The sequence below is a fragment of the Synchiropus splendidus genome, chromosome 1, assembly GCF_027744825.2.
Source record: "Synchiropus splendidus isolate RoL2022-P1 chromosome 1, RoL_Sspl_1.0, whole genome shotgun sequence".
In the NCBI taxonomy this organism is placed as follows: domain Eukaryota; kingdom Metazoa; phylum Chordata; class Actinopteri; order Syngnathiformes; family Callionymidae; genus Synchiropus; species Synchiropus splendidus.
The window spans coordinates 59,817,338-59,843,241 of record NC_071334.1 but is presented as its reverse complement, the minus strand read 5'-3'; the positions used below and the strand labels follow the sequence as shown (position 1 = coordinate 59,843,241).

The following is a 25,904-nucleotide window of genomic DNA, read 5'->3' as shown; positions in this document are numbered from 1 at the left end:
TCAGTTATGATATATTTGGTTTTGAAATGAGGCGGCCTGTCAGTTGGCATGCAGACAAGAGTACAACAGATGGCAACATCATCTGGCACTGAAGAGCAGCCAACAGCACAGGGTCAGTTCATTAGTGTCTTCTCACCAACAGACGCCATGATTCTCTGCGATCTGTGCCCATAAATCTTACATAATTTACATGGCAACGCTCTGCAATAACAACTCAAATGTACTGGAACTGATGTTTCCATTCCAGTAAGTATTTCTATAGACTAATGAACGGCCAGCACGTTCACCTGAAGATGAAGGACAAGAATGCAGAGTTCATTAGCTGCGACCAATTACCTCCCATTGGTATTCACAGTGGCCTGCTGCTTTTAGTAGTCTCTGAGAGATCAATTTTTCTTTCTGGACCTCAGTCAACACACAGGCCTCTTGCTCCAATTTGTTTTCTGCTCTCACTGACTTACACTTTGCCCATAAATTTTCTCCCCCATTTCATTCCCGCCGGAGGCCAGCTGAAATCTTTTTATTCTAAAGGAGGATTGTCATTTGTTCCTGTGCGGAGGTGGCTCTATATTTGCTGCTATAAATACACTGGCAGTACAGTAATCAAATTCTACCTTCAAAGATCTTTTCTAGTTCCTTAATAGTATTGAATGTATTAGTTAGTTGGAATGTTATTTATTTATTGATTCTGGATATATGTAATTCTCCCAGAAACCAGAGTCTTTGATCCCAAGCTGCTACTGATGGATGCTGGTCGTAAATCAACCTGCATAATTGTATCATCAACATTTTCATGGTGAGATACGTTTGTCTCAGATGTCTGTTCTTACTGAATACCATGCACCTCACTAACAATTGTTAGTTTGTGTGTCGGTTGACCCACTTCGCCTCCTGCAGCCGTTGGGCCAGTGTCGAGCTGTGGGGCAACACCTCCGAGTCAGGTGCTTTTCTGCCAGGAAATTAATTGATCGCGGTGGGTTGCGAAACATTTGTTGCCTGAGGTGAAGAAATGTGGCTGTGAGACATTGACAGCAATGTGGATGTGATGAAGCCATTCCGGCCCAGTGTGATGAAATTGGAACCGCGTCAAAACTGTGACCCCTATTTGCTGTGAAATTGGGACTAAGTAAAATGACATTTTGGACATGAGAAACCGCAACCCTGAACAGGACCAAGTGGTGGTTTTCTGTAGATATATGTATGTATGTATTTATATCTTGTTTCCTGCCAAGGTGGCTTGGTTACGGAAGGTGGCAAACATTAATGGTTTACTGCGGTATCTGTATTTTCTGGTGTGTATCACTGGAAATTAGAGCACCGTGGTCATATATCTTGCATTTTTGATGACAAATGATTTGAGGGTTTGGTTTAAGAATTCTGTCTGTGATGTTTGGAGTCGACTTTGATGGTCGGATTGGTATTTCTTCAGTTTTTGGCCAGTGTTAAGTCTTCTCAAGAAGAGTATTCTGTTCTTTAGAATTAACATGCATGTAAGCATACGCTGATGAACGTGTTAAATTATAATACCATTCTTCTTCGTATCCTACAGTGATAATATTACAAGGCTTGTGGATCATCATATTAGCTTTCTTTGAGTTTGAAATAAATGCAACACTGTTATCATGGACAATGGCAAACTTATCATTGCATACTTTTTCTGCTTAAGCTATTGTTTGTCTATGTATTAGATTTTCAATAGAAATTAACGACATGATCAGAGAAAGTTCTGAATTACATTGTGGTGGGTCACAACTTTTGACACCCAGACATATTCTGATGTCCTAGTCACAATTTAAATGTACCTGCCAGGGTTATTGTTTTTTTTTTATTTTTATTTTTTAAATATTTTTTCATATAAACATTTCATGGTGTATATTGAGACTGGTTATAGAAAAAAGGCAGTCTGAAGAATTGAAAATCTAAATAAATTCTGCATTGAGTTGAGCTGAAAGGCTAAAAAGTCTGAGTGAAAGTCCTGTGTCTACAACGCTCAAGGTGTATCTTTCTAAGCCTGATCAGTGACATGCTTATTGATCGCAGTGGTAACTTCTATTCGATTACTTCTAAGTGATGAATGAGCTGGGCTTCTATTGCCCCTCAGGCTCTCTCCGGCTCTTGTTCCTCCACATTCATGCACTGTTCTTTTTATGTTGATTCAAATTGGAAACAAAATAGAGTGAAAGTAGTGCGTGTGTATAAACGTAGGAGGGAGGAAGATGTACTCTCACGGTCTTCTCATCCCCAAGTGGATGAATTTCCTGAAGCTTAAATTGACTAGTTTTCCACATGACTGCGTGACTACTGTGGAAGAGGCAGACCTACAATGTTTGAATTCCAATGAGAGAGAAGCAAAACATCCGACATCTTTAAATAACGTCAACATAGGGAAGGAAGTTTAGCTTTGGGTGACCAATTATTTTAAATGCCAAAGTAAGTTCAAGTGAATGATAAATGTGGAATCTTTGGTTGTAATAATTAGTTTGTTGCCTGCACAGCAAAAGCATCTGTCGGACCATTTGTCATTTTATGAGACAGTGCAATGTGTTGTTTTGAAAACAAACTGTATCGATGAGTTTTCTGATATCATCACAAATTATGATTAAGTTTGTTATCTTTGCTTTGGCATCATTTTCTGGCCTTCAGGGTGAGCTCTGCTTTATCCAAGAGAAAGGAAACATTAAATATCAAAGGACATCCTGTGCTCCAAATTAATCCAGCCTTCTAGCTGTGACTGCTTTAGACGTGAATAAATCCTTCTCCAGGCTTTTTTTGAGAAACAGGATGTGCACGGTTGGACACCATTTGACTGCTGCAGTCAGGAAAGTCAGAGTTGTTATTGCCATGTCCAAATGGTATGATGTGATCATATTGCGCCATCCACCTCGCTCTAGAGTAACATCTTAAAATACCAATTGCTTTTCACTAGTTATTCTACTCACAGGATAACCCAATCCCAAAATTAACACAGTTGTAGTGATGCTGCCAATCCTCAGAAATGATTGATATTTTCCAGTGGTTGTGAAGGGTTTGTTATTTTTGAAAAGTAAGAAAATTGTGAGACTCGGCTCCTCTCATTGCTTGTATCGATTATCGGTATCGGTTCTCTGGTAACCAAGTGCACCTGACTTCTTTTCTGTCATGCCATTTTCCATCACTTTCACTTTCGTTTTTTTTTTTATCTGCAGTAAAGTTCACACTGTGATGATTAATGCACACAATATTGTCTTTTATCAGCTTTCAGCTCTGCATTTACCAACCTACACAATCCATCCCTAAAAAAATGTCTTGGTTCTTTTTTTTTTTTTTACCAGCAATATAGAAGGGAACCTTTTAAGAAGCAAATGAAAGCAACATCAGGTCATATTGGGTTATGACACATTACAGAGTGATTCATCCTCCATTTCAGAGAAGCAGTCACATCCAGCTCCGGCACATTTAAGGCCACAGAGTCTAAGGGGTAGAGTGGGTGGCCAGAAAACACAATTAATCCAAAGCTGCTCTCTTGCACTGCATGGTGCAATTAATCGTCTGTGAGTTTGTGTGAAGTGAGCAGAACCCCTCTGGCATTTGCTGGATATTATCATCTTCAGTTTATATATTTATTTTGAGAGGCACAGAGATCCTCTTTTGACCTCAGCCATAGTGTCTCTGGTGAGATTCTAAGTGGATCGTTCAACTCCTGACTTGAAGCCAGTTGTTTTGTAACAGGAGATACATGACTCCTGGAATGAATGTTGTTTGGGTTGATCGTGACGCACACACATCTGCACATAAATAAGAATATCGTTGTCCAGAAAGGCGTCTGGGAGCAGGCTTATACTTTCTGTTCTGTTTTCTGTTTCACTGGATTGCTGTCTGCCCGGACACAGTTCAAAGTTTAATTGACTGTTTTGCTAATTATTGCTGGGTAAAATGCTTCAGTGCTTTGAAAATATCCCTTTTTCGTCTTAAGACTTTTAATCTGTAATTGGAACAAGACTTTTAAAAGCTAAGCCAGCCTTTGATTAGATCATGTGAACACGTTTGTTCACTGCCTGGCAACTTCCCATTTCAACCTGTACTACCAATGACTTTTGCATTGAGTGTGTTACTTAAGCATACTTGGATTGATTCTGGTACATAGCACATGCCATAAGGAGAATAAAATATGGCTCTGAAATGGGTGAGAATAGTTAACATTAACTTGCATAGACTTTTCCTGTAATGTAAATCAAACAAATGTGTTTGGTGTTGCAGTTGCTCTCACATTGTATGCGCTGGTCAGTATGTGGTCATACATGTAATGATGTCAAATCCATGCTTGTTTGGTGTGCATGTGTAGACAGATCGAGTCAGTTGAATCATGTGGATGGTTGTTCTGAACTTGTCATGCTGGTGCATTTGCTTCCCATTATGATGGTTTAGTGTGGATGTCTGAACAATTGGGAGAGAACTGCGTCATTGCATTTTTGTCTTTGCTGCAGCCAACTATACCATGTATTCACGCATGTTTTTTTGTTTTTTTTTAGCTGATTTCAATAATGCACTGAATATATTTTCCGCACAGATTCTTTCAAAAGCATTAATTGGTATTCTGGTCAATCTGTATCTGTAAAAATGCTGATATTGAACCTGTGACCTGAAGTCAGTCATATGAAATTTTAATATTGATTTGTTACGAGTTCTGGTATACTCGGTCCCACTCTACACCCAAGCTAGTTGTTGTCTGCACATCCATATATCACATGTATATTTATACATACCCAGCAGCATGAAAACTAATATATATGCTAGAGTACACCGTCATTAAAATTCAAACAGTGATTGCCAATGTCCTCAGACTGAGCCAGGGGAGGGACACACACGCTTGTGCTTCATATCAACATTCAGGAGGCAGCTAGTCAGCCTGAGCTTCAACCTGTCCTTTTGTGGTCTCCGTGGAGTCAGCAGGATTTGGTGGTTGGTTCTACGTGTTCACACTGTCAGATCCATACAGTATGCACATAATTGAAGACATGTTTGTGATGTATGATGTATGCGAGCAGTGCTGGCATTTGACTAATCCATACAGTCATGTATCATGTTTAGCATCATGTATTCATGTTTATGAAGTACTGTACCATAAGCCTCTGAAACGCCCTACTTCATCACCACAATGTTGTGCCGATCACCTCAATTCTAGACAGCGTCCTCGAAATGGTGTGTCATCGTGCGTATATAGCCAGTCATTCTTGATAGCCCTAACCTGTTGTTTCTGTCTATTTAGATATCAGTCACTTCTTTAATGTTATTGCTGTCCTTAAATCTGAGAATTGTGTTATGAAGTGTCACTGATGGCAACCTAGCTGTCGTGATGACAAAAGAGAGTCTCTCTCTTAGTATGAAAGCTATTGAAGAGGCGATGAAACTTCATGAAGCAATGTCCTCACTTTCACTTTTTGTCATCCTATGCTCTGTAATGTCTGGCTCTGGCTAATGATTTCATTGAAATCTCACATCAGTCTATTCAGACTGCAACACTGCTTATTCCCTATTGGGGTCATGGGGCGCTGGAGCCTATCCCAGCTACTTTGGGCGTTGCCCACCGCAGTACAACACCACCTACTGAGCTCTAAAAATGAGGACACTGCTCCATGAAGCTGTATTAGCCCATCACTGAAAAATATTGCTGTGTGAAGACAGAATTGAAATTCTGTTGTTTTGGGTTTTTTTTTTTTTTTCAAAAGATTCAGATGCATCACCCAGTTTCTTGACACGTCAGCTGTAGCTGCAGGGCAGTGAATAATCAGATGACATTTTTTTCCCTTTTCTTCCATTTTATGACGTGGACACTTCCACCAGCAGGTCAAAATATTGTTTCTGAAGCAATGAACTATACTGTGCAGAATGCAACACAAATAAATGCCTTTCTCTTCTGCAGCATCTCTTCAGTGTGAAACAAAAAGCTTGCAGTGTTTAATTTCAGTGGTAACCTTTAAATCTGGTCTGCCATTGTTGTTAGTGGTGACTTACTGATTTTTTTTTTCAGAATTGTTAAGCAGCACGCTCTCATTTATGTCTGTCAATGGGCAGGAAGTATAGAGTTCTTGTTTACTCAGCGTTTTTCCTCTGACTGCAGCATCAATGATGAATGGTATTTTTTTTTCACACAAAAAGACAAAGATGCCTACAGATTAGCAGCGGTGGCACATTTGTGCCACTAACAGTGTTTTCACCTGCTGTTCGGTTCCTATCATCATTTTAAGAAAAATCTCTGTTTGTCTGAAATTGCTGAAAAGGATGCAGTACATATGCAAGACCTGTATGTGACATTGCAATGAAGGCGTGGCAGAAAAAATGTTTGCTTCTTGTTTATAAGCTATTGAAGAACAACAACACAAACAAAATGAAAGAGCAGTTAATATTAATAATATTAGCAGTTAATATTGTTAATATTTCTGGTCAAGTCAACCGTGGTTTCAAATCAATTTCCATGGAAAACAAGTAACATCTGTGATTCTTGATTTGTCCTTGCATTATTCACAACATGACTTTAAAATAATGGTTGGTAGGACTTATAATGTTGCCCTGCTCACCTAAGAAACAGCCATTAATATAGATGCACACAGCCTTGGCGAGATTAAATATTTAAGAATAGACGTTTAAATTATCTCGGTCCTCGGAATATTCAGCAGATTGTTGTCCATGTGATATGACCCTAATGAGGTCTCAGCACAGGAGAAATAAAAAACGTCAAACCTTCCTGTGCCTTATTTGTCTCCCTTCAAGTCCCCAAATCATTTTCACTCGGCACTTTTTAAATAGCCGTCACACTCTTCTTCATACTTGAATTTCACTTCACACTTTGAATCTTTGACTGCCTATAGAACCAAAAAGCTTGATGTGATAAGTTGCTCATGCAATGATGAAAAAAATGAAAAAAAAATAGGTTAATATCACTTCCGCCTCTGGAACTGTGCTATGTCCACGAGGGGTACTAACTTTCGTCGGGTCCGACGTTATTGATTTATGGGTGTCAAGTATAAATGTTGAAAGAATAAACATACAGCTGTTCTGAAAGCATTCTTTCACAAAAAAGCGTGGACAAGAATTAAGGGGGGAATGATTCGCAATGAGATGCTCTCCTTGGTCCTGTGGTCTTTGTCTGTGGTGAATACACATGCCTGGTATCGGTTGTGTTCACATAACGGGGACGTTAGCATTTGTTAATGAAGTCAGGGCTCACACACGTCAGACCTAAGACTCTGTTGTGTCAACATTTTGTGATATTAAAACATGAAACCACATTGAACTGTGCTTCTGACGTTTAAGAACTCCTGTTTGATGCTCTCTTAGACGTCGTGAGACCCTTGAGTCTTGCCAACGTTTGACAACAATTTGTTTTTAATTTTATCAAAATTTTTATGGCACATTTTTGAAATTTCATTGTTAAATAACAGTTTTTTGAATTTTTATATATTTTTATTTATTTGACTATTCGAACCTTGAATTCTAAGGCTTTTCCATTGTGGCAACAATAAAAGCGGTCTAGTCTCCTCAAATACGACTTTGTGTTAAGCACACAGTCATAGCCACAAATCATTTGTGCTAATAATTGGCATAATAGTTGTTGCGTTGTTTCGATTTTCAGCCTCGGTTTCGGCCAAGAATTTTCATTTTGTTGCATCCCTAATAAATTGGCAATGTCAGTAATGTGTTAACTATGTGTTATGACATTTCCATGTCAAATTCAGAAAACTATTGTCAAAAGTCTCAATGCATTAAACTTCCCATTTATGTTTTTTCGGGCTTCATATTTTTTCTTTATCATTCTTTGTATTCATCTTTTTCAATTTCTCTTAGTGCCCCGCCAACCTTTCTCAGCCTTCTCCGACTTAGCCCCCCTAACACCAATTATACTGTGTCAAATCCATGCATGTCAGTTTCCAGATCCCTAATCATCTTTCCGCTCTTTCATCTGCGAATCCTTTGTTCAGCCCCCAACCCCCTTTTTCTGTAACCTTTCTTCTGTGCTCCTCTCTCCACCTCAGACTCAAAACCATCCTCCTCATTCTTCATGGCCCCCACCCCTGTGTTCTCCTCTTTTAGACACTGACTTACGTTCCTAATATGTATCCAAAGCTTATATGATTGTATGACTGATGTACTGGAGATGATCCTGTGTAACCCCTTTTTAGGTTGCTGTGGTAACCAGCATAGTTCAATTGATATTATATAGTGTCATCTGAACTATATACATTTTATTCCAATGGATTTTTTCCAAAATATTTTAGATACAGGCAAAAAAAAAGTGAATCTTGCTCATTGATACAATTTAAGATTTCAATATACCATAATTTCCAGACTATAAGCCGTGACTTTTTTGCGTCTGAACCCTGTGGCTTATACAATGGTGCGGCTAATATGTGGATTTTTACAGGCTGAAATCAGATGAAATTGAAGGTGATGAAATCAGAGGCGTTTTATTTACCCTCAAAATGCACTCTTTTCGTCTGCGTGTCCGCAGCTCCGCCAACAGAGCTGATCTCCTGGCAGTCTGGAATCGAGAAGCAGCTGCTGCAACCGGCTATGGTGTCTGAACTTTGGGCACGTGGGTGAAAACGGCGCATTTTGAGCGCTTTAATGTGAATTAAAGATGTGAGGAGCTCATGATTCAAGTTCAGAACATTGACAAGTTTGTTTCATGAGTCACGATGCTGGACCCCGTTTTCAAAACTAGTTTTGAAAAGCAATTTTCAAAACTAGCACCACTGACCTTTCTACAGCACAGAAGGCACCACTGCAGCCAGTGCTTAAAGCCCGGTTCCGCTTATGTGTGCGCAAGATCTATTTTCCTTGTTAAATTCAGTGGGTGCAGCTAATATTCCAGTGCGCTCTATATGGTAATTACTATTATCTTTGGTGGAAGAAAAATACAAAAATACACTCAATAGGTCTGTGGTCACTGGTCATTACCCTTCTGATGTACAGATGCAACATGCATTGCTATAAAATAGGTTATATGGATGAGCAAACACTTTTAAAAAATAAATCAAACTAAGCAATGAAGTTTTTCTTATGCTCTCTGAGAGTAATTCCATCTGACAGTGAGAGTCACTGCCATCAAAGTCATCAAAGATGTCATCAGTAACAAAATCAAAGATAAAAATGTCATCAAATATCAAGAAAAATGATCAAAGCCCCCTTTCCTGCTGTGGTGTCTAGATACAATAAGAATATTAGTGTGGTCTGCAGGACTTTCGGTACCGCAAGTTGGTCAGGTGAAAAAGGTGGCACCACCCTCCGATGGTCCACTTTAAAGACATGACCATCGTGAGTGCCGGGCTGCTCGACAAGGCTGCAGCAGTGCTGGAATGAGAAAGCAGATGACGCTTTATAAGTTCAAGTGGCATATTGCAAAAAGCTTGTGCAAGAATGGGAAGAAACGTTGGCGTAAGAGAGGTTGTCCCAGTTCCACAATTTCCTCTTCTACTATTTTCGCCAACAGCATTAATATGCTTGAACCCAAAAATGTTCTTGAATCCATTTCCTGTGAGTAGTAACAGATACTACAGCAAAAGTTGATGATGGCTATGGTAGCGGCTAAACATCACCACCTAACTTGGTGGGTGCTATTATTCAATCAAATGTGGTCTGTCCGCAGACAACTAAAGAAAACCTTCCATTGCAGTTGAGAAAGAAAGTCATTTAGTGCCATTGATCCACATCAATGATATTTTGAAGTTCAAATTTATTTCATGTTTTATTTTTTTTAATTGAATTCATATATTCTTTCAGTTAAAAAGAAGAGTATCGAGTGAACATAAGTGAAACCTAGCGTTCTAGCATTAACTATCACTGCCCACTCCATAAGTTAAATGACACACCACGGCAGTGTTATTTGTTTTCAAACTGAGGAGGTAAAGCACGTGTTGAGTGGAATCATCGACAGATTAGGATTTCATTGCGGGATTTAATTCCCCACAATAACAGAAGCTTTTCAGTTGTTGTTATTGTTGTGAGTTGCAATGGCACATGAGGTTGCATTATTGTCTGAATATGATGGCTTAAATGTGTTTGAACGTCACTCATCCTGCAGCTACTCATGCTGGAAACACATATGTGGAGGTGTGTATGAGTGGAGGGGTGAGGGGGATAGCATGGTAGTGAGGGAGAGCTGAGAAAGAGGACGAGGGATGAAGGGGGAGGGGTTTGTTTATTTCAGTAGTGTTTTTCATGGTGACTGGGTGCCTGCATCTCCTGATCCCATTGGGGGAAGAAAAACAGGAAGGGGGACGGAGCCCGTGATGGAGAGTGATGACGGGTGATATTTTGGAAGATGAACAAATATGGAGCGCGAATGTGCAGCATTAGAGCAAGATGGACGGATGCACGAATGGATAGTGGTAGAACGTGTGTCAGACTGACACTCTTCGGCTAAACAATGAACGCGCTGTGGTCGCTGCCGGCAACGCATCGTCACGGCAACCGGAGCCAGAGGGGTGCGCACTGAGCAAGAATGGCATTGAAAGAGAGAACGAGTGAGGATCGAGGGAGAGAGTGAGCGAGCGAGAGATGGTGCTGTCTGTGAAAGGATGTATCCTTCCTTTGTGTGTATGTGTGTGCGTATGTATGTTGTGTTAGAATGTGATTTCCAGACCTGATCATGTGTGTTTGTGTGTGGTCGCTGTGTGTTCGTGGACACTTGACTGACACCATGATCTTCTGCAACCATCTAGGTGAATACAAGAAGGATGAGCTGCTGGAGGCGGCGAGGTGAGTGTCAGTCTTTGTTTTCATTTCCTCCTCCCTCTCCTCCCTTCTCTCGTCTGCCCAGGCTTTTCCCCAACTTTGTTTTATCCCTTTAATGTCCCTCACTCACCTATTTGCTCTTTGTCATCCTACGAGCATAACATTCTCTGCTGCTGGCGTTTCCTTGTTCTTCCTCTCTCTGATCTCATTTTAGCCTTTTTTTTTTACTGTTTCTCAATCTGTTCTTTTCAAACATGATCTAATTTGCCTTTCATTGTTTTCTTTATCATCCTTTCATTTTACCATCTGCTCACAGGCTATATTCTACAGATACACTATTATTGATACTTGTTCAACGCTTTTCAGCTGATTTTTTTTTTTTTGGCTCTGTCCTCACCTCACCACCTCATTATAATGCAATTACCTCCATTACATTTTCTTCCTCACGTTCCCTGACAGTTGACAGGGATTTCGAGAAACGTGGTATCTGCTCTGTTGTGCTGCCTGCATGTCTCCGTCCCACCGCATGTGATCAGCACTTTAGTGTTGGCTCCCTTGCATGTGGAAATGCTTTTGTTTGGGATCGTGTGGGTAGTTCAATGCTTTATCATCGTTGTTGCGCTTCTCCTCACACTCAACATGTACAACACTCACAATACAAACCAGAAAGCAGCTGGCCCAACATATCACTACCCAAGCGTCCTATTGGCTCGGCAGGCTGTTTTAGAAGGAACTGTTTTAACGGCTGAGCTGTCACCTGGATATAACAGATGCTGTTTTATAGATCTCTGCTTCATTTTCGAAAGGCATATACATTGGCAGAGGTTTTAAATAATAGCACAGTAGAAGTAGAAGTTTACTGCCTGAATCTTATAGTAATTTCTAGATCAAATGTTTGTGGCTCGTGACGTGACACAATTGAGACAGTGCTTCAATCATACATCTTCTTCTGATACACAGCATTAGAGGTGCCTTAGACTATGTATAAGATTAGATTGGATGTCCTTTTGTATATGCTGTTTGAGATTGGCCTTTTGTCGTCGTAAACTCACCATTTTCAGTCACTGGAACTTGGTCCCAGTTTGCTACTGCAACTTTTTGAAAACAATGACGTCATTGCTTTGTCTCTGTTCCTTACTCCTGGTAAGGTGGAGTGCAGATTTGTGCTCATTGGGCTCCAGCAGCTATGCTTATTCTAACTATTGATATAAAATCTTCACCTACTCCTTCATTGTTATGAGCAGCAAGTGATTGTCACGAATTTTGGACATATGGATCATGGATAACTATTTAGATCAAGCTTTTTTTTTCGAACCAAAACATACTTTGTACGTCTTGAATCTAACTTTTACAGTGTCCTCTGGGAGCATGTAGCGGGTAACCACAGATCTGATTCAAAAACATGACAAACTCCAATCGCTGCTGATTTTAGTGAAGTCCTACAGTTCTTGTAACATCTCATCATCATCAATGCTCCTCGCTATTGCTGTTTACCTCTCTGGTTGTTGTGCAATGCTTACATTGCCAAACACAAACCTGGTAAATGTTGTCGTCCGAAACAGCCCATTATTTTCCATGCACCCTTTTAAAACTGCCATGGAAAATGATCAAACAGGAAAAGATGCCTCTTGTTGAGGTCTACAGGTGCATTTACACTAAAGGCGATATATGAGTCTAAAGCGACTTATTTACAAATAAAGTCAATGTATAGGTGCGATTGTCTATTCCAATATGGGTGCAAGGGGTGCAGCGCATGGAGATGCTTCTCTTCATTTGAAGCAAAATAACATTATCAGAAAAATTACATATGTAAATGTAGCAGATCATAAACTTGAACAATCTTAGCATTGTATTTCGGACTGACAACATTGTCCACCCAAATCTGTAAAGATACATCACAATTATTCTACAAATATCAGCTACTCATTTATGAGCAAGTGCACACAAGCCTTCATAGTTGGCCTTTCAGCAGAAGCAGCCCAACTGTCGGATCATCGCACTTGAATACATGACACCACAGACGACGAGGAAAGTGATTGAAAGACGAGCAAACATGCCACATATGGTTTGGACAGTCCAGATATTTTACTGGTCTTTAACGTTCCTGTCACCAGTTCTTGCAGTGACGTGGGGAGAACTGCAGCTGTTCAGTGACGTCACCGGAAGAGAATGCACATACAAGGCAACATCCAAATATTTTTTTGGTTTTTGATATACTTCCACCGTCGATAAAATTTGCCCACTTTTCTGCTGTGTCAATGAGGCAAATTGAAGTGCTCAGAAGAAGAGCTGTTCGTTCAGCCCAAACACCCAAGTTGCAATGCGTTTTGGTTTATTAATCCGTAGAAATACAGTAATTAAATTTGAACAAAATTCTGCTTTATGTCTGTTAAACTCTGTTGAGAAACTTTGTTGTCTTCCCTCATGTATCTCACCTTACACATTTCCTCTGATAGTGAGCCAACAGTGGCTTGTATATGTAAACAGCGTGGGAAAGGGAAAGGTACTCGCATATGCAGCTAGGGACCTGCAGCACTGCTCTTTGAAACATCAGCTAGGAAATGCTGTACTCACTATATAGCTGCCTTGTTGGTATAGAAAACATTGAACACCAAATTATGGGATCCATTTTAACTTAAGAGGAAAAAGCAGAGGCATTGTTTGCAGGCGATGGTATTGAACTTGTCGGCTCATTTGTATTATTTCTCAATGTATAGTTCACTTAGGCTTATTATGGCCAGTAGCTGACAAGTGTAGTCTTGACAGAACTTTTGAATTCCTGGCACTGTTGAGAAGATGAAGTGAAGCATGTTTAGTTGGCTTGAACTAAATCAATCTGTTGCCTTGGAGTGTCAATGTCTGCTAAAGACACAGCTTGTTTTTAGATGCATCTTAAAGACGTCAGCATGAAAAGTTTCTGCTGTGTCTTCCTGGGGAAACATGAATCTGATGCTGGGATTATATCTGTGGTTTTGGGTGATCAAGTCAACTGATGAGCAGTTGATAGTGACCATGATAACTCACTCAGTTCTCACAAAGTATTATATTGATCTAATTGACATCCCTGTTGACGACTTTTGGACGCTTCACTTATTATGTCTTTGTAGTGATTGGTTCAAGGTCCATTCTTTTGTTCTGGAGAAGAGTGAGGGAAAGCATTAAGCCAATGAGGAAAGAGGATATTGACATTGGGAATGTTAGGTCAGTGGGTGGTGTCTTGCTACGGCGAGATATGAGGCCAAACGGAAGGTTTAGTGACACTTGAGAAAATGTTTTAGGTTTTTTTTGGCCACCCAAAACTTGAAGCTTCTTCTTTGTTGCTCATTGACTGAATGAGCCATTGAGCCAATGGACCAGAACAGCACAAACACGTGCATTTCTTCTCAAGCCATGATTGTCATTTTGCTGTGAGCTCACATTTCTATCTCACTTCCAGCCATCTTTGTGTCTGGGTTTTATCCACTGAGCTTTTCTTCCCCACGTCACTGTACTTTCCCTTTTTCTAAAAATGTACCTGTGTGTGTAATTGCAGGAGTGGAAATGAGGAGAAGTTAATGGCCTTGCTTACTCCACTCAACGTTAACTGCCATGCAAGCGATGGTCGCAAGGTAAGAGGCTAACCAGTTTTCTGTTCTTTTACACATATTTTAGAACTTGTCCACTGTTTGTTTGTCCTTACATCTGCATTCTGATACTTGGAAAGTGATTTATTAAATCAAATGTTCTGAGCTTTGCTTTGTAGATTTAAGCAGCTTTTCGTGCTTAAGACTTAAACTTGAAAAGATGAAGACACAAATCCTTCACTGAACTGTACAGTAACAGTGCTACATGACAACACACAGACAGACAATCACAGTTGTATTACTGTTAGTAAAAGCATTAAAGGATCCTGAGACTAAAGGGATTACAGAAGGTTAGACGTGGTCTTATTTTGTTGACAGATTTCAACTGGATTCCAGTGAATTTGTAACTTATTCTCATACATCAACTTGCTGCCGTTATTATAAATAGAACTCTATGAAGCTATCATAGATATTCTGCCATCTGGTTTCTTATTTTTTCAGTGAATACTACTTCTAATCGAGATATTTTCTGACTTTGTGGGTTAGATACTGACTGAGATTTAACACCTGTTTTTTAAAATGTTTCTCACTGCCAATCTGTCTACATTACACTCTATTGTGAAGATCAGCCTGATGCTCAAGCATGTTATTTTGATGCACAAGAAGACCAGGTTTAACAGACATTTCAAGTATAGGTGGTTCAGGTGAACAGATGAAAGTCCTGTGAGCTTTTTTTTTTAAGTCAGAGGACTCAAGTAGTTGGATAAAGGAAGTCACTGATGCCATTTACTTGTGCTATCAGACCCAATTCACCAGTTTTGTGTTTTGGTGAGGATACATTTTAAGTTTGTGACTTAAAGGCAGATTTATGCTCAATGTTATGTACAGATCCAGATATAGACGGAACCTTCTGTCCGTGCAGTGCGTTTGTTTTTGTCCTTCTTTCTGCACGTTTCCCTAAAGCTTATGGGTACGGACAGAACAGAGAGGTAGTGTTGCTGTTACTCTCTGATACGTAGCTCAAATTAGACATGAAGAAGACATAACAGTGGCAGAGATTCTCTCTCGTGGCGGTCAGTGAGGCTGTATTGCAAGAGGTACATTATCAATACTTGTTTCACAATTGCCGTGTTGGTTTGTAGTTTGTTATTGTCATAAATTATTGCTTCGTCCACATCCTTTTCAAATGGTAACATTGTTTGAAAAGGACAGGTACATTTTTGTACGTCAAGGGAGCATTAATGGGCTTTCTTGGGGCAGACTGGTTTGGACACATGGAGGGAAAAATCCAGAATCATGTTGAACAGTGAATTCTAGAAATGGAAGAAGGGGTAAGCGGTAGAAGAAGATGAGATGAAGAAGAAGATGGAAAGACAACCATTGAGGTTCATGGTTGTGACGAAGAAGGACATGAAGAGGATCGGTGCGACGCTGGAGGTTGCAAAAGATGGGTGATGGAGACTTGCTTTGGCAACCTGTGTTGGGAAATGCCCAAAGACGAAGGAGAAGAAGACTTTAAAAGTTGCTATGACAACTATTAGAACCACAAGGTTTTAGTGAGAGGCTTTTATTCAGCCAATAGCAGCACTGTAAATGCTGTCACTGCCTTACTGTAATTATAAATGCTTAGGTGTCAATTGCTGCTTTATGATATTGCTCACAATGGTGTGACTGTATCACTGTTTATTTTCCTTATTGGTAGACAGGAGGGGATGAGAAAGGAGGGGATACACAATATAAAATTTCTTTTATATGGAGAGTACAAATGGAATAGAGTTCTAACAACATATTGCAGTGTAATGGTCCACGCTTCAATGGCATTTTAAAAGGTATAAAAATGTTCCCGAGCATGTTCGGAGATGACCTTTTCCTCTGCTGCCACCACCTCCAATTCCCTGTAATTGTTCCAACTGCTGGCTACCGACTACAGCAGATGGAATGTATGTCACACAAGTGTGGTTTAATCCCTGTGAGGATAATTTAATAAGATGATGGAGATTTATTTCCACACTGCCATCAGAGGGGATTCTGAGTCTGAAGATTTCACTTACAGCTGCCTGACAATCAATGGAATACTTGAGATGATGAAAAATGAAACCGTCTGTGATGCAATTGCTTTGTTTAATTTGGCAGTAGTGTTCTCTTCCTATGTTTTTGACTTTATTGTTTTGTGCTGTTCTGCTGTGAAGACATCAGCGACCACATAATAATTGTGCTATTTATTTTTGGTCAAAGTGGAACACTGATTATATCTCCCATTTGCATATTTACACAGAGATTGCAAAACGGTTTCTCCTGCAACACTGTAGATTTATTTAATCACACCTGAGTTTGCCTTTTATGATAAATCTCGCTGTCAGTGGTATCTTTTTATCAGAATCAGAATCAGAATCAGAATCAGAATCAGATTTATTGCCATGGTCAGTGGGGAGCCCACTGACTAGGAAAGTGCCTTGGAATAAAGTGCATCAAAAAACAAATAAAATAAAATAAATAGAATAGCATTACAACAAGGCTGTTCATGAATTTAACAGTCTGACGGCCGAGGGAAAGAAGCTGTTCCTGTGACGGGAGGTTCTGGTCTGGATGGACCGTAGCCTCCTGCCAGAGGGAAGAGGAACAAACAGTCTATGTCCAGGGTGAGAAGGGTCGGCTCTGATCCGACCTGCACGTCTCTGGGTCCTAGAGGCATACAGGTCATGAAGAGGTGGCAGGCTGTAACCGATCACCTTCTCAGCAGAACGTACGATGCGCTGCAGTCTGCTCTTGTCCCTGGAGGTGGCGCTGTTGTACCAGACAGTGATAGAGGAGGTGAGGATGGACTGGATGATGGCCGTGTAGAACTCCACCAGCAACTTCGTCGGCAGTCGTAGTTTTCGTAGCTGCCTCAGAAAGAACATTCTCTGCTGGGCCTTCCTGATGAGGGACCTGATGGTTGACTCCCATTTGAGGTCCTCAGTGATGGTGGTTCCCAGGAAGCAGAAGGAGTCCACAATAGGAATGGATAAACCAGCCAACATGAGAGGGGACAGAGGAGCTGTTACTCTCCTGAAGTCCATGATCATCTCCACTGTCTTCTGAGCGTTGAGCTCCAGGTTGTTGTTGCTGCACCAGGACACCAGCCGCTCCACCTCCCTCCTGTAAGCCGACTCATCTCCATCTGAGATGAGCCCGATGATGGTGGTGTCGTCCGCAAACTTGATCAGCTTCACGGACTCGTGGCTGGAGGTGCAGCAGTTAGTGTACAGGGAGAAGAGCCATGGAGAGAGAACACAGCCCTGAGGAGACCCAATGTTGAGGGTCCGAGTGTCAGAGACAGTCGTCCCCAGCCGCACACGCTGACTTCGGCTGGTCAGGAAGTCTGTAATCCATCTGCAGAGGGAGTCAGGCACGTCCAGCTGGCGAAGCTTGTCTTCAAGCAGAGTTGGAAGAATTGTATTAAAGGCAGAGCTGAAGTCCACAAACAGGATCCTGGCATAGGTTCCTGGGGAGTCCAGATGCTCCAGAACGAAATGAAGGGCCTGGTTCACTGCATCGTCCACAGATCTGTTGGCTCTGTAGGCAAACTGCAATGAGTCCAGGTGAGAAGCAGTGATGGACTTCGGGTGAGATAGAACCAGGCGCTCAAAGGACTTCATGACCACAGACGTCAGTGCCACCGGTCTGTAGTCATTCAGTCCTGTGATCCTGGCCTTCTTGGGAACAGGGATGATAGTGGAGGACTTAAAGCAGGCAGGAACATGACAGGACACCAAGGAAGCATTGAAGATGTCCGTGAACACTGGAGCCAGCTCAGCAGCACAATGATTCAGGATGGCAGGGGAAACTCTGTCCGGACCTGCCGCCTTCCGAAGGTTCAGCCTCCTGAACTGAGTGCGCACGTCTTGCTCCATGATGTCAAGAGAAAGAGGGGGGAGGTGAGGGGGTGGCTCATCAAAAGTGACTGTGATCTTTGCTGTCCCAGTGACATCATTGGTCTTAGTTGTGTCACTAAGAGACAGCACAGTCCTTTGTTTTAAAGTGGAACATGGGGCTGGAGAGACCACAGAGGTGCTGGTGCAAAATGGCTGCTCAAAGCGACAATAGAAGTTGTTCAGGTCCTGTGCAAGAGTGAGGTTGTTCAGACTGTGGGGGGCACGTGGCTTGTAGTTAGTGACCACCTTGAGCCCTCTCCACACCGCAGCCGAGTCATTGGCTGAGAACTGCTGCGTGAGTTTGTCAGAGTATGCGGCTTTAGCTTTCTTCAGCTCCCTCTGAAACCCATACTTCAGCTCTTTGTAGCAGTTCCTGTCCCCACTCTTGCGAGCTGCCTCCTTCTCCCGTCTGATCTGGTTGAGTTTAGTTGTGAACCAAGGTTTGTCATTTGCATAACTGACCTTGGTGCGCGTTGGAACTATGCACTCTTCACAGTAGCTGATCCATGAAGTCACAGTGTCTGTATATTCATCCAGATTATTGGTGGCAGCCCTGAACACCTCCCAGTCTGTGGTCTCCATGCAAGACTGCAGCTCCTCTTTAGCTTCACTTGTCCAGATCTTCATGCTCCTCACAACAGGCTTTGCCAGCTTCAGCTTCTGCTTGTATGTAGGAACAAGATGAACCATCAAGTGGTCAGAGAGTCCCAGTGCAGCTCGAGGGAGGGCGGTATAGGAGTTGCGGAGCGATGAGTAACAGTGATCCAGCACACTCTGCTCTCTGGTGGGACATTTTACAACCTGCCTGTACCTGGGAAGCTCCTCACTCAGATTTGCCTTATTAGTTGCTGGGGAAATGCAGATGGTAATCACAGAAACCGCCGAGCTTGTCAGCAGTCTTGCTGATATATAATTATACTCCATCTTGAGCTGGAACACACCACTTCCTCTTTTTTTCCACTTCACCTTCCTCAACGCCTCCTTTACAGTTCAATGTTAATTATAAGTGGCACTGGTTTTTCGTTTCTCCCTCAGCAATATCATATAAACAAACAGATCTGGAGCACGAATGCTGATTGCAGATATCCTTTGAGAATTGAAAAGCCTCACTTGGAGGCAGCAAGCCTCTGGCAGGGAAGAAAATAAATTGTTCAGTATAATAAGGAAATGAAGTCAGAGAGCATTTTTGCGGTTGGCCAGTGACTGTTACAGTATGACCGGTGAACCATCCAGGTGGATTCTTCTCAACTGTCCAGTGTAACTTTCCTTTCAATATCTCTGAACCTTTGACTATCCCCCATTCCGTCTTTTGTCTAGTTGACTGTGCTTTGAAACCCAAAAGGTCCCCGTATTTCAGTTACACCTGGTAAACAGTCAGCAATCAATGGCAGCATTTTGCATTTGTTTGTTTCTTCCAAAACTCTTTTTGATACCGTTCCACGTTCTTTATGGTTGTGAGGTACTACAATGACTGTTGCAGTCGTTGTGTTATCCCAAAGATGTAGAGCTGTTAAATTGTATTCTCATGTTGCACCCAACAAAAAGTCATTTTTTTATTTGTTAAACAGAAATATTGGTCAATAAGTTGTACCGTCCACACTTATGGACTTTCTGTTTCTGATCCATCTGTCAAGGAATTATCAATTTCTCACTCTCCCCAGACCACCATGTCCAGTAGAAGCCGGATGTTCTTATTGCAGTGAGATTTTGTGAACTCACCTGGCACATAACGTCCAACTTGTTCTCTCAGTGCAAATATGCGAGCCTGTGAAGGCATAAACTGAGATGATTGAGGACCCATCAGCTGCTGATATTATTACCACAGCTGAGAGGAGAGCATCATCCTGCTGCTGAAAGAGACCACTTACTCCCACACACAGTCACACATGCGCATAATATGAGCACGCTAACCAAATATGGTCCCCTGCTGACAGTTTTTTTATTTTTTTAATTTTTTTATGACTTCACTTAACATCCACATGTGTGAACACCAAATCAGGATTTTCAATGTTTTTCCTCGATAACCTTCAGTTAATTAAGCTACTGAAACCCGACAAACCAATAATGATAAAAGCTCTGAAGCACTGAAACTGAATTTTAAAAAATGTATTTCTTGGTAAGCAGCAGATATAAAAGACCACTTATTCAGCTACAATGCTTTACAGAATTATCTCTGGATTTGCATCAGCTCTGGAGCTCATTAAGACACAGAATCACCCGGGGAGAGAATCAAGGGCTTTACATCACCGGCCGTATTTGAGCAGTTAAAAATGAAGAGATATTTGAACCCCATCAAAGAGCATGTGTCTCTGCAGACGCGCTGCAACTCTAATCCCCTGATGGAACATGTTACAGGGTTGTAAGAAACTTTCTCCTCACTCAAATATATCCCAATACATGATAATAATGATTCCACCATATTGGTATTTGTTATGTAAATGCTTGGATATGTTTGAGAGTTTATTGAAGCGCTCCACCGCTGAGTGGCAGTGAGTAAAACTTTCCCCTTCAGCACCTTGTAGTAGACCTCACAGGTCTTCAAGCCCTGCTTGGTGCATCAATAGGATGGTTGAATCTGAAGGGATAAGCCTGTCACTCGTGGCATTCAAGGCACAGATGTACAGATAACACGCCATGTTGCTTATTAGATGCACCGTGGCAGAGTCAAATACCTATGGAACCAAATAAACGGATGTACCCACCTCACCTATGTAGCATTACAGCTCGCAGTTAATATCGAACAAATGCATGCTTTTCAGTCCACTTTGAAATGATTGGTCCGAATTTTATTTTCCCTTCTTCTTGTTAGAAAATATCATTACCTATATCGTACCATATGTCTCCTATATCAGGATACGTATCACATCACCACAATCCTGCCAATATACAGCTCTAATGTTACCCCTGCAATTCAGCATGAAGTCATTTGGTATGATAGAATAGATGTCCTTTATTTGTCCCACAGTGATGGAAATGTAATAGATTCCAGTGCCACTGATATGCAAGGACATGCTGTGCAGTTGGTCATATTAAAAAAAAAATTAAATATGTTTGAGCTCAAATTTGCCAGCAAGAGCGGTGGACGTATTGCAGAGAGTCAGTGTCTGGCAGGGAAGCGCCCATAAGGCGGACAATCAAAATGAAAGCTGTTTCTAAGTGGCCAGTTTTGGTGATTCCAGGTGCCTGTCTATATGTAGTACACATTGCTTTGGGTTTTTTTTTTGCACATCCCCATGCATCCTTTTATCCTTATCAGAGTTTCTCCATTACCAAGTAAATGTTGATGTAGGAAACTGAGGAGGAAAATTGAATCCACCACTATCTTCACACTGCTATTCCTCAGGAAGAAGAATATTTTCATACTCTGTCTGTATGAGACTTGTTTACAATTCTAATTTTGATTGGTTGATGTGTAGTCTCCTCTGTCTCATAATTCTATCGACCTAAGAAGTGGTCATAAGATAGATAGATCATGGCTTATCATTGTAAGTGTTACAATATAAGTTTGTAATTTATATTTATTTATATATCTATAAATAAATATTATTTATTTATTATTTATATATCGCTTATGTACTGTTTATAAAAGCACAATTTAGACTTAGGTTGATCCTCTCAAAGTGTGGAATTGACTATTCACTGCCCATCGTTCTCTTGGTTATGATGTACCCAGTCACCTTACACGATTAGCAGATGACCCAGAGTCAGTGTTTGTTATGAACTGTCTGGACTGAAATGTTGTCGCCTGTGCTTCTGTCTGGACCCTTGAAAAGTAATTGTGTCAGAACACAAGCACATTGCTTTGCTAATATGTTTATTGATCCGCCTCCCAGGTGCCGGTCCTCTTGTTAGAAAGTCTTGAGTGCCTGTGTATTGCCAGCTCACCCTGCAGTGATGTTATACAGTTCACTATAAACTTAAGAGAGATGCGAGCTAAATTATGGACGCATAAATAATTCAGCACCGACTTTAATTGCTACAGTCTGTTAATTAACATGGTAATACCCAGGAGCGTTTACATTTTACAAACTGTTGTTTTAAAATGCTGCTTCTGAAATATATGCAGGCCTATTGTTCAGCTTTTTTTTGGCTCTAGCTTTTGATAATTCACCAGCTTTTGATGCAAAACCTATTATTTGGGGTTTTTTTGTGTTTCCTGCTGTGCTGCATTCCAACAGGGAATCTGTGCGTGCGTGCGTGCGTGCGTGCGTGCGTGCGTGCGTGCGTGCGTGCGTGCGTGCGTGCGTGCGTGCGTGCGTGCGTGCTGAGCTGGTGACAATTTCACAGTTTCTTTAGCCTATTGCATTGTGGATGGAGACTTGGTTCCATCTCTGTGACTACCTATCATGAGAGGAATAAACTGTGGATTGATGGATGTATTTGGCTGTCAACATTTCCAATTAATTGATGCTGTATTGAATGTTTGAAGTCCTTCCTTTTACTATGTACTTGCCGTATATGCTTGGTAGAACTTCCCTCTTCTTCTCTGTTCCTCTTCACCACAAATTACACATATAAGAATTAAACAGTCTAAATTGTCTGGTAGAATCATACATTTGGATTATTTCTAAATGTTCCAATCAATAGATATTAGCGTTTTTGTTAGGTGATGAGTAAAAGTATGTTGAGTGTTCATGTCAACCATCATAGTGTTAAACGGACACAGGAATATGAATCTTCATAAAGACACCAAGCTAAACTAACAAAATGGCTGTTCACACTCTCAGAAGACATTGCTATGGCAACGACTGACTGTTTGTTGCCATGGGAACCCCTTAAAAGGCTCATAAGAAGAGTACGATGACAATAAGAAGGGGACGTCAGAAAATTCACACAGTCTCGACAGCAGGATGCAGGATAGGTTCAAGCTATACGTATCGTTTATATCTGAAGTATGGCAAACCTCATGTGAGATTCCAAATTCTACTTATTTCATATTGAACTTTATCCCACTTTCTCCTTCACTCTCGACTACCTCATGGGATGAGCGAATCATCATCTCAGTTGTTACTTGACGTTGATTTTAGCATGTTTGGTCTGGTCTGGATGAATTGTTTAATACCCTCTCACCGATGATCGGCGTGAAGAGGACCTTGCCTGCTGATCCAACTTTCCTGAGTGATGCAATGTTTCAAATGTTGAAGTCCTTCTCACCGTGATGTTTTGAAGTTATTGCTTCATAAAGTCCTGCCCTGTCTGAAATCTCAGCGAACAAGAGGTTATGAAGGAAGGGAAGCAAAAGGTGGCACCACAGTGGGCATGACTCTGCCTCCAGCGCAGCTCTGAACCCACCTCCTAATTAGAAGTCGTGCAGAAGAGACATGTCTCTGTTGTAATGTGTGACTCCAGTTACGCATTAGTTAGTTCAGCGTTTCACATTGGTATCTTAATTAACACGTGTTGTGTGCGCGCGCATGAGCACACTCACAGCGCTGCAAGTAGCTGATACAGTGTCTGATTTACTATGGGCGAGAGACAGAGAGCGAGAGAGAGTGCCTACTATTGAACACAAAATGATTTTTATTTACCTCTCATGTAATGCAGAGAGCATTGCTTATGGTTGTGAATTTCTCCTGTCCATCAAAGCAGGAGCTCCATCTATGTTCATGTTGAAATAAACACTCAGATCAGCTGGTACGGTCAGCTTGTTTGAACTTGGAATTTGGGCTTTTGCTGCGTGTGGTTTCAACTTGCAAGTGTGGCGTTATATGGAGTTTAACATTGCATCCACAAGCTCCTGAGTTCCCGATGGCAGCTGTTGGCAGAGGTGGACTTCCTCTTGACCAATCACAGCAGAGTGGGCGTGGTTGGGAAGGACGAGATTTCAGCTCCCCTAAAGTGAAGCATGTTTTTGAGCGGGGCCTATGAACATTTTCTAATGTTGATATTTCAAATCATGTAGAGTTTTATGTAAACACAAATATACCACTGTCTTATTTTAAAAGACGCTCAAATCACCGTGGTTTGGTCTTCTTAAGCAAATATGTGATCAGTAGTCCTTAGAAATACATTGTAATCTCCACAGTGTTTTAACCAATTTCTGTGTTGTCATTTTTCAAATCTGTGTTTTGCTCAGAGCAGGTTTGGAAGTTGGGTCAAACATTATTTTCCTGATGAAATTCACTCACTCATATTCATTCCACTCATTGCCTATAAAGTCATACTTGTGACTTTGCTGCCAGCGTTTTGACGCATGCAGCTTATCAAACGTTGACTTTGTTGACAACATGAACTGTGGTTGTTTCAGCAACGAGATCTGTTTCTCAATGAAATTATGGGTTGTTTGCTTCTTTCAGCTAATTACCAGAAAGGTGCATGAGTCTGCACTTTTTCAAAAACAAGTGCTTGATGCTGAAATTGCATGAAGCAAAGATAAATGGTGTCCGTTTGTAGTTTTTGGGAAACATCAAACGGATGCCAGTGAGCAAGGCAGCATCTGCACCGGAGCTTAAATTCCTGAGCTGGCCGTGGCATCGCTGTGACATAACAGGATATTTGCATGTGGGAGATGCCAACTTCACAGACCTCACACTGAGATCACGGAACTGAAACTCAACAAGCAGCTCTGATTTTAATTATGGTGACTAACACTGTGCCGTGTATTGATACATCCAAATGATGCTGTTACAGTCTGGACATGGAAACATGCACCATCTGTCTGCTCTGCTCTTCCTCGCAGTGCCAGTAGAACTTGATCCACTGAACAAGAGAGAGAAGGCAGCAAACTTGCAGCAGATGTTCGTTTGACATCAGCAGATACACAATGAAGCGACTCAAACAAGTCGGCACCAATGGTTTCTGATACATTTCAATGAGAGGCCAGAGAAAGAACCTGTAGGTTCCTAATCATGTTTTATTTGCTTCAGCATTTGACTCTCACACACTCAAGAGTTCCTTCACATTAAAATAAGATTTAAAGTTTTTGTATTTACCAAAACATATCTTGGCAAATTTCATTAAATGGCCGCCTCGCTCTAAGCTTTCTGTGTTATGAACAAATAGCAATGAGGACTACAAAAATGGCCGATGTGGCTTTCCCATGACTCCATTCCAATTTCGACTACTGAAAAATAAAATCCCCTGATTCCTTTAAACCAGCTTAACCAAACCTGGTTGTTGGCCACATGAAACTGACTTGTGTCATTTCTGGAAAATGTTGTAGCCATTCAAGGCAGTGGATCAGGCTGCAGAACTATGTGACATCACATCCAGGCTCTCCTCTTATCTCCATCATTTAATACGTTTGCCCTCATTATTGTGGTGGACAACAGTGAATACACGTCAAGTCTCTTGACATAATGAAATATACGGAGTAGGATTTTTTTATTTTTATGATGGTTAGATGGCTGATATGTTGCAACGTATAATTTATATATGTATTATATATAATATTTATATATTTGTTGATTTGCTTCCTTATTTTTGTCTACCAGCTTTTACTCTGCTGAGAGAGAGAGCGAGAGAGAGTTCATATTTCTCAGTTTGACCACTGGGACAATAAACACCTTTTATGTATGATATATTTATGATATATACTAGCCTTACATGGATTTTGTCTATGTAATTTGATGCATTTATTTAGCAGTTTGCCACATGTGAACACTGATGTCGGGTGACATCCTGCCATGAAATGTTCTCTATTGTTGAGTGAAAATGTGAGGTGCATGTTTAACAAAGCTGGGACTGAAAGGAGATTACCTTAAATGACCCCAGTTTG

General features: G+C 41.1%; 1 protein-coding gene across 4 annotated transcripts in view; it reads left to right on the top strand.

Annotated features, from left to right (window-relative positions):
* The window catches only part of LOC128755881 (poly [ADP-ribose] polymerase tankyrase-1), a 65,596-nt gene that overhangs the window by 18,244 nt on the left and 21,448 nt on the right, over positions 1-25,904 (top strand). The window contains exons 1-3 of one of the 4 annotated variants that reach the window (XM_053859983.1): positions 9,136-9,510; positions 10,698-10,734; positions 14,243-14,318. In XM_053859983.1, coding sequence (XP_053715958.1) covers positions 9,333-9,510; positions 10,698-10,734; positions 14,243-14,318 — 291 coding nt within the window. In that variant the 5' untranslated portion in view covers positions 9,136-9,332. Of the gene's footprint in view, positions 1-9,135; positions 9,511-10,210; positions 10,461-10,697; positions 10,735-14,242; positions 14,319-25,904 lie in introns of those variants that run through there. The other 3 variants (XM_053859991.1, XM_053860001.1, XM_053859974.1) reach the window with 3 other exon arrangements.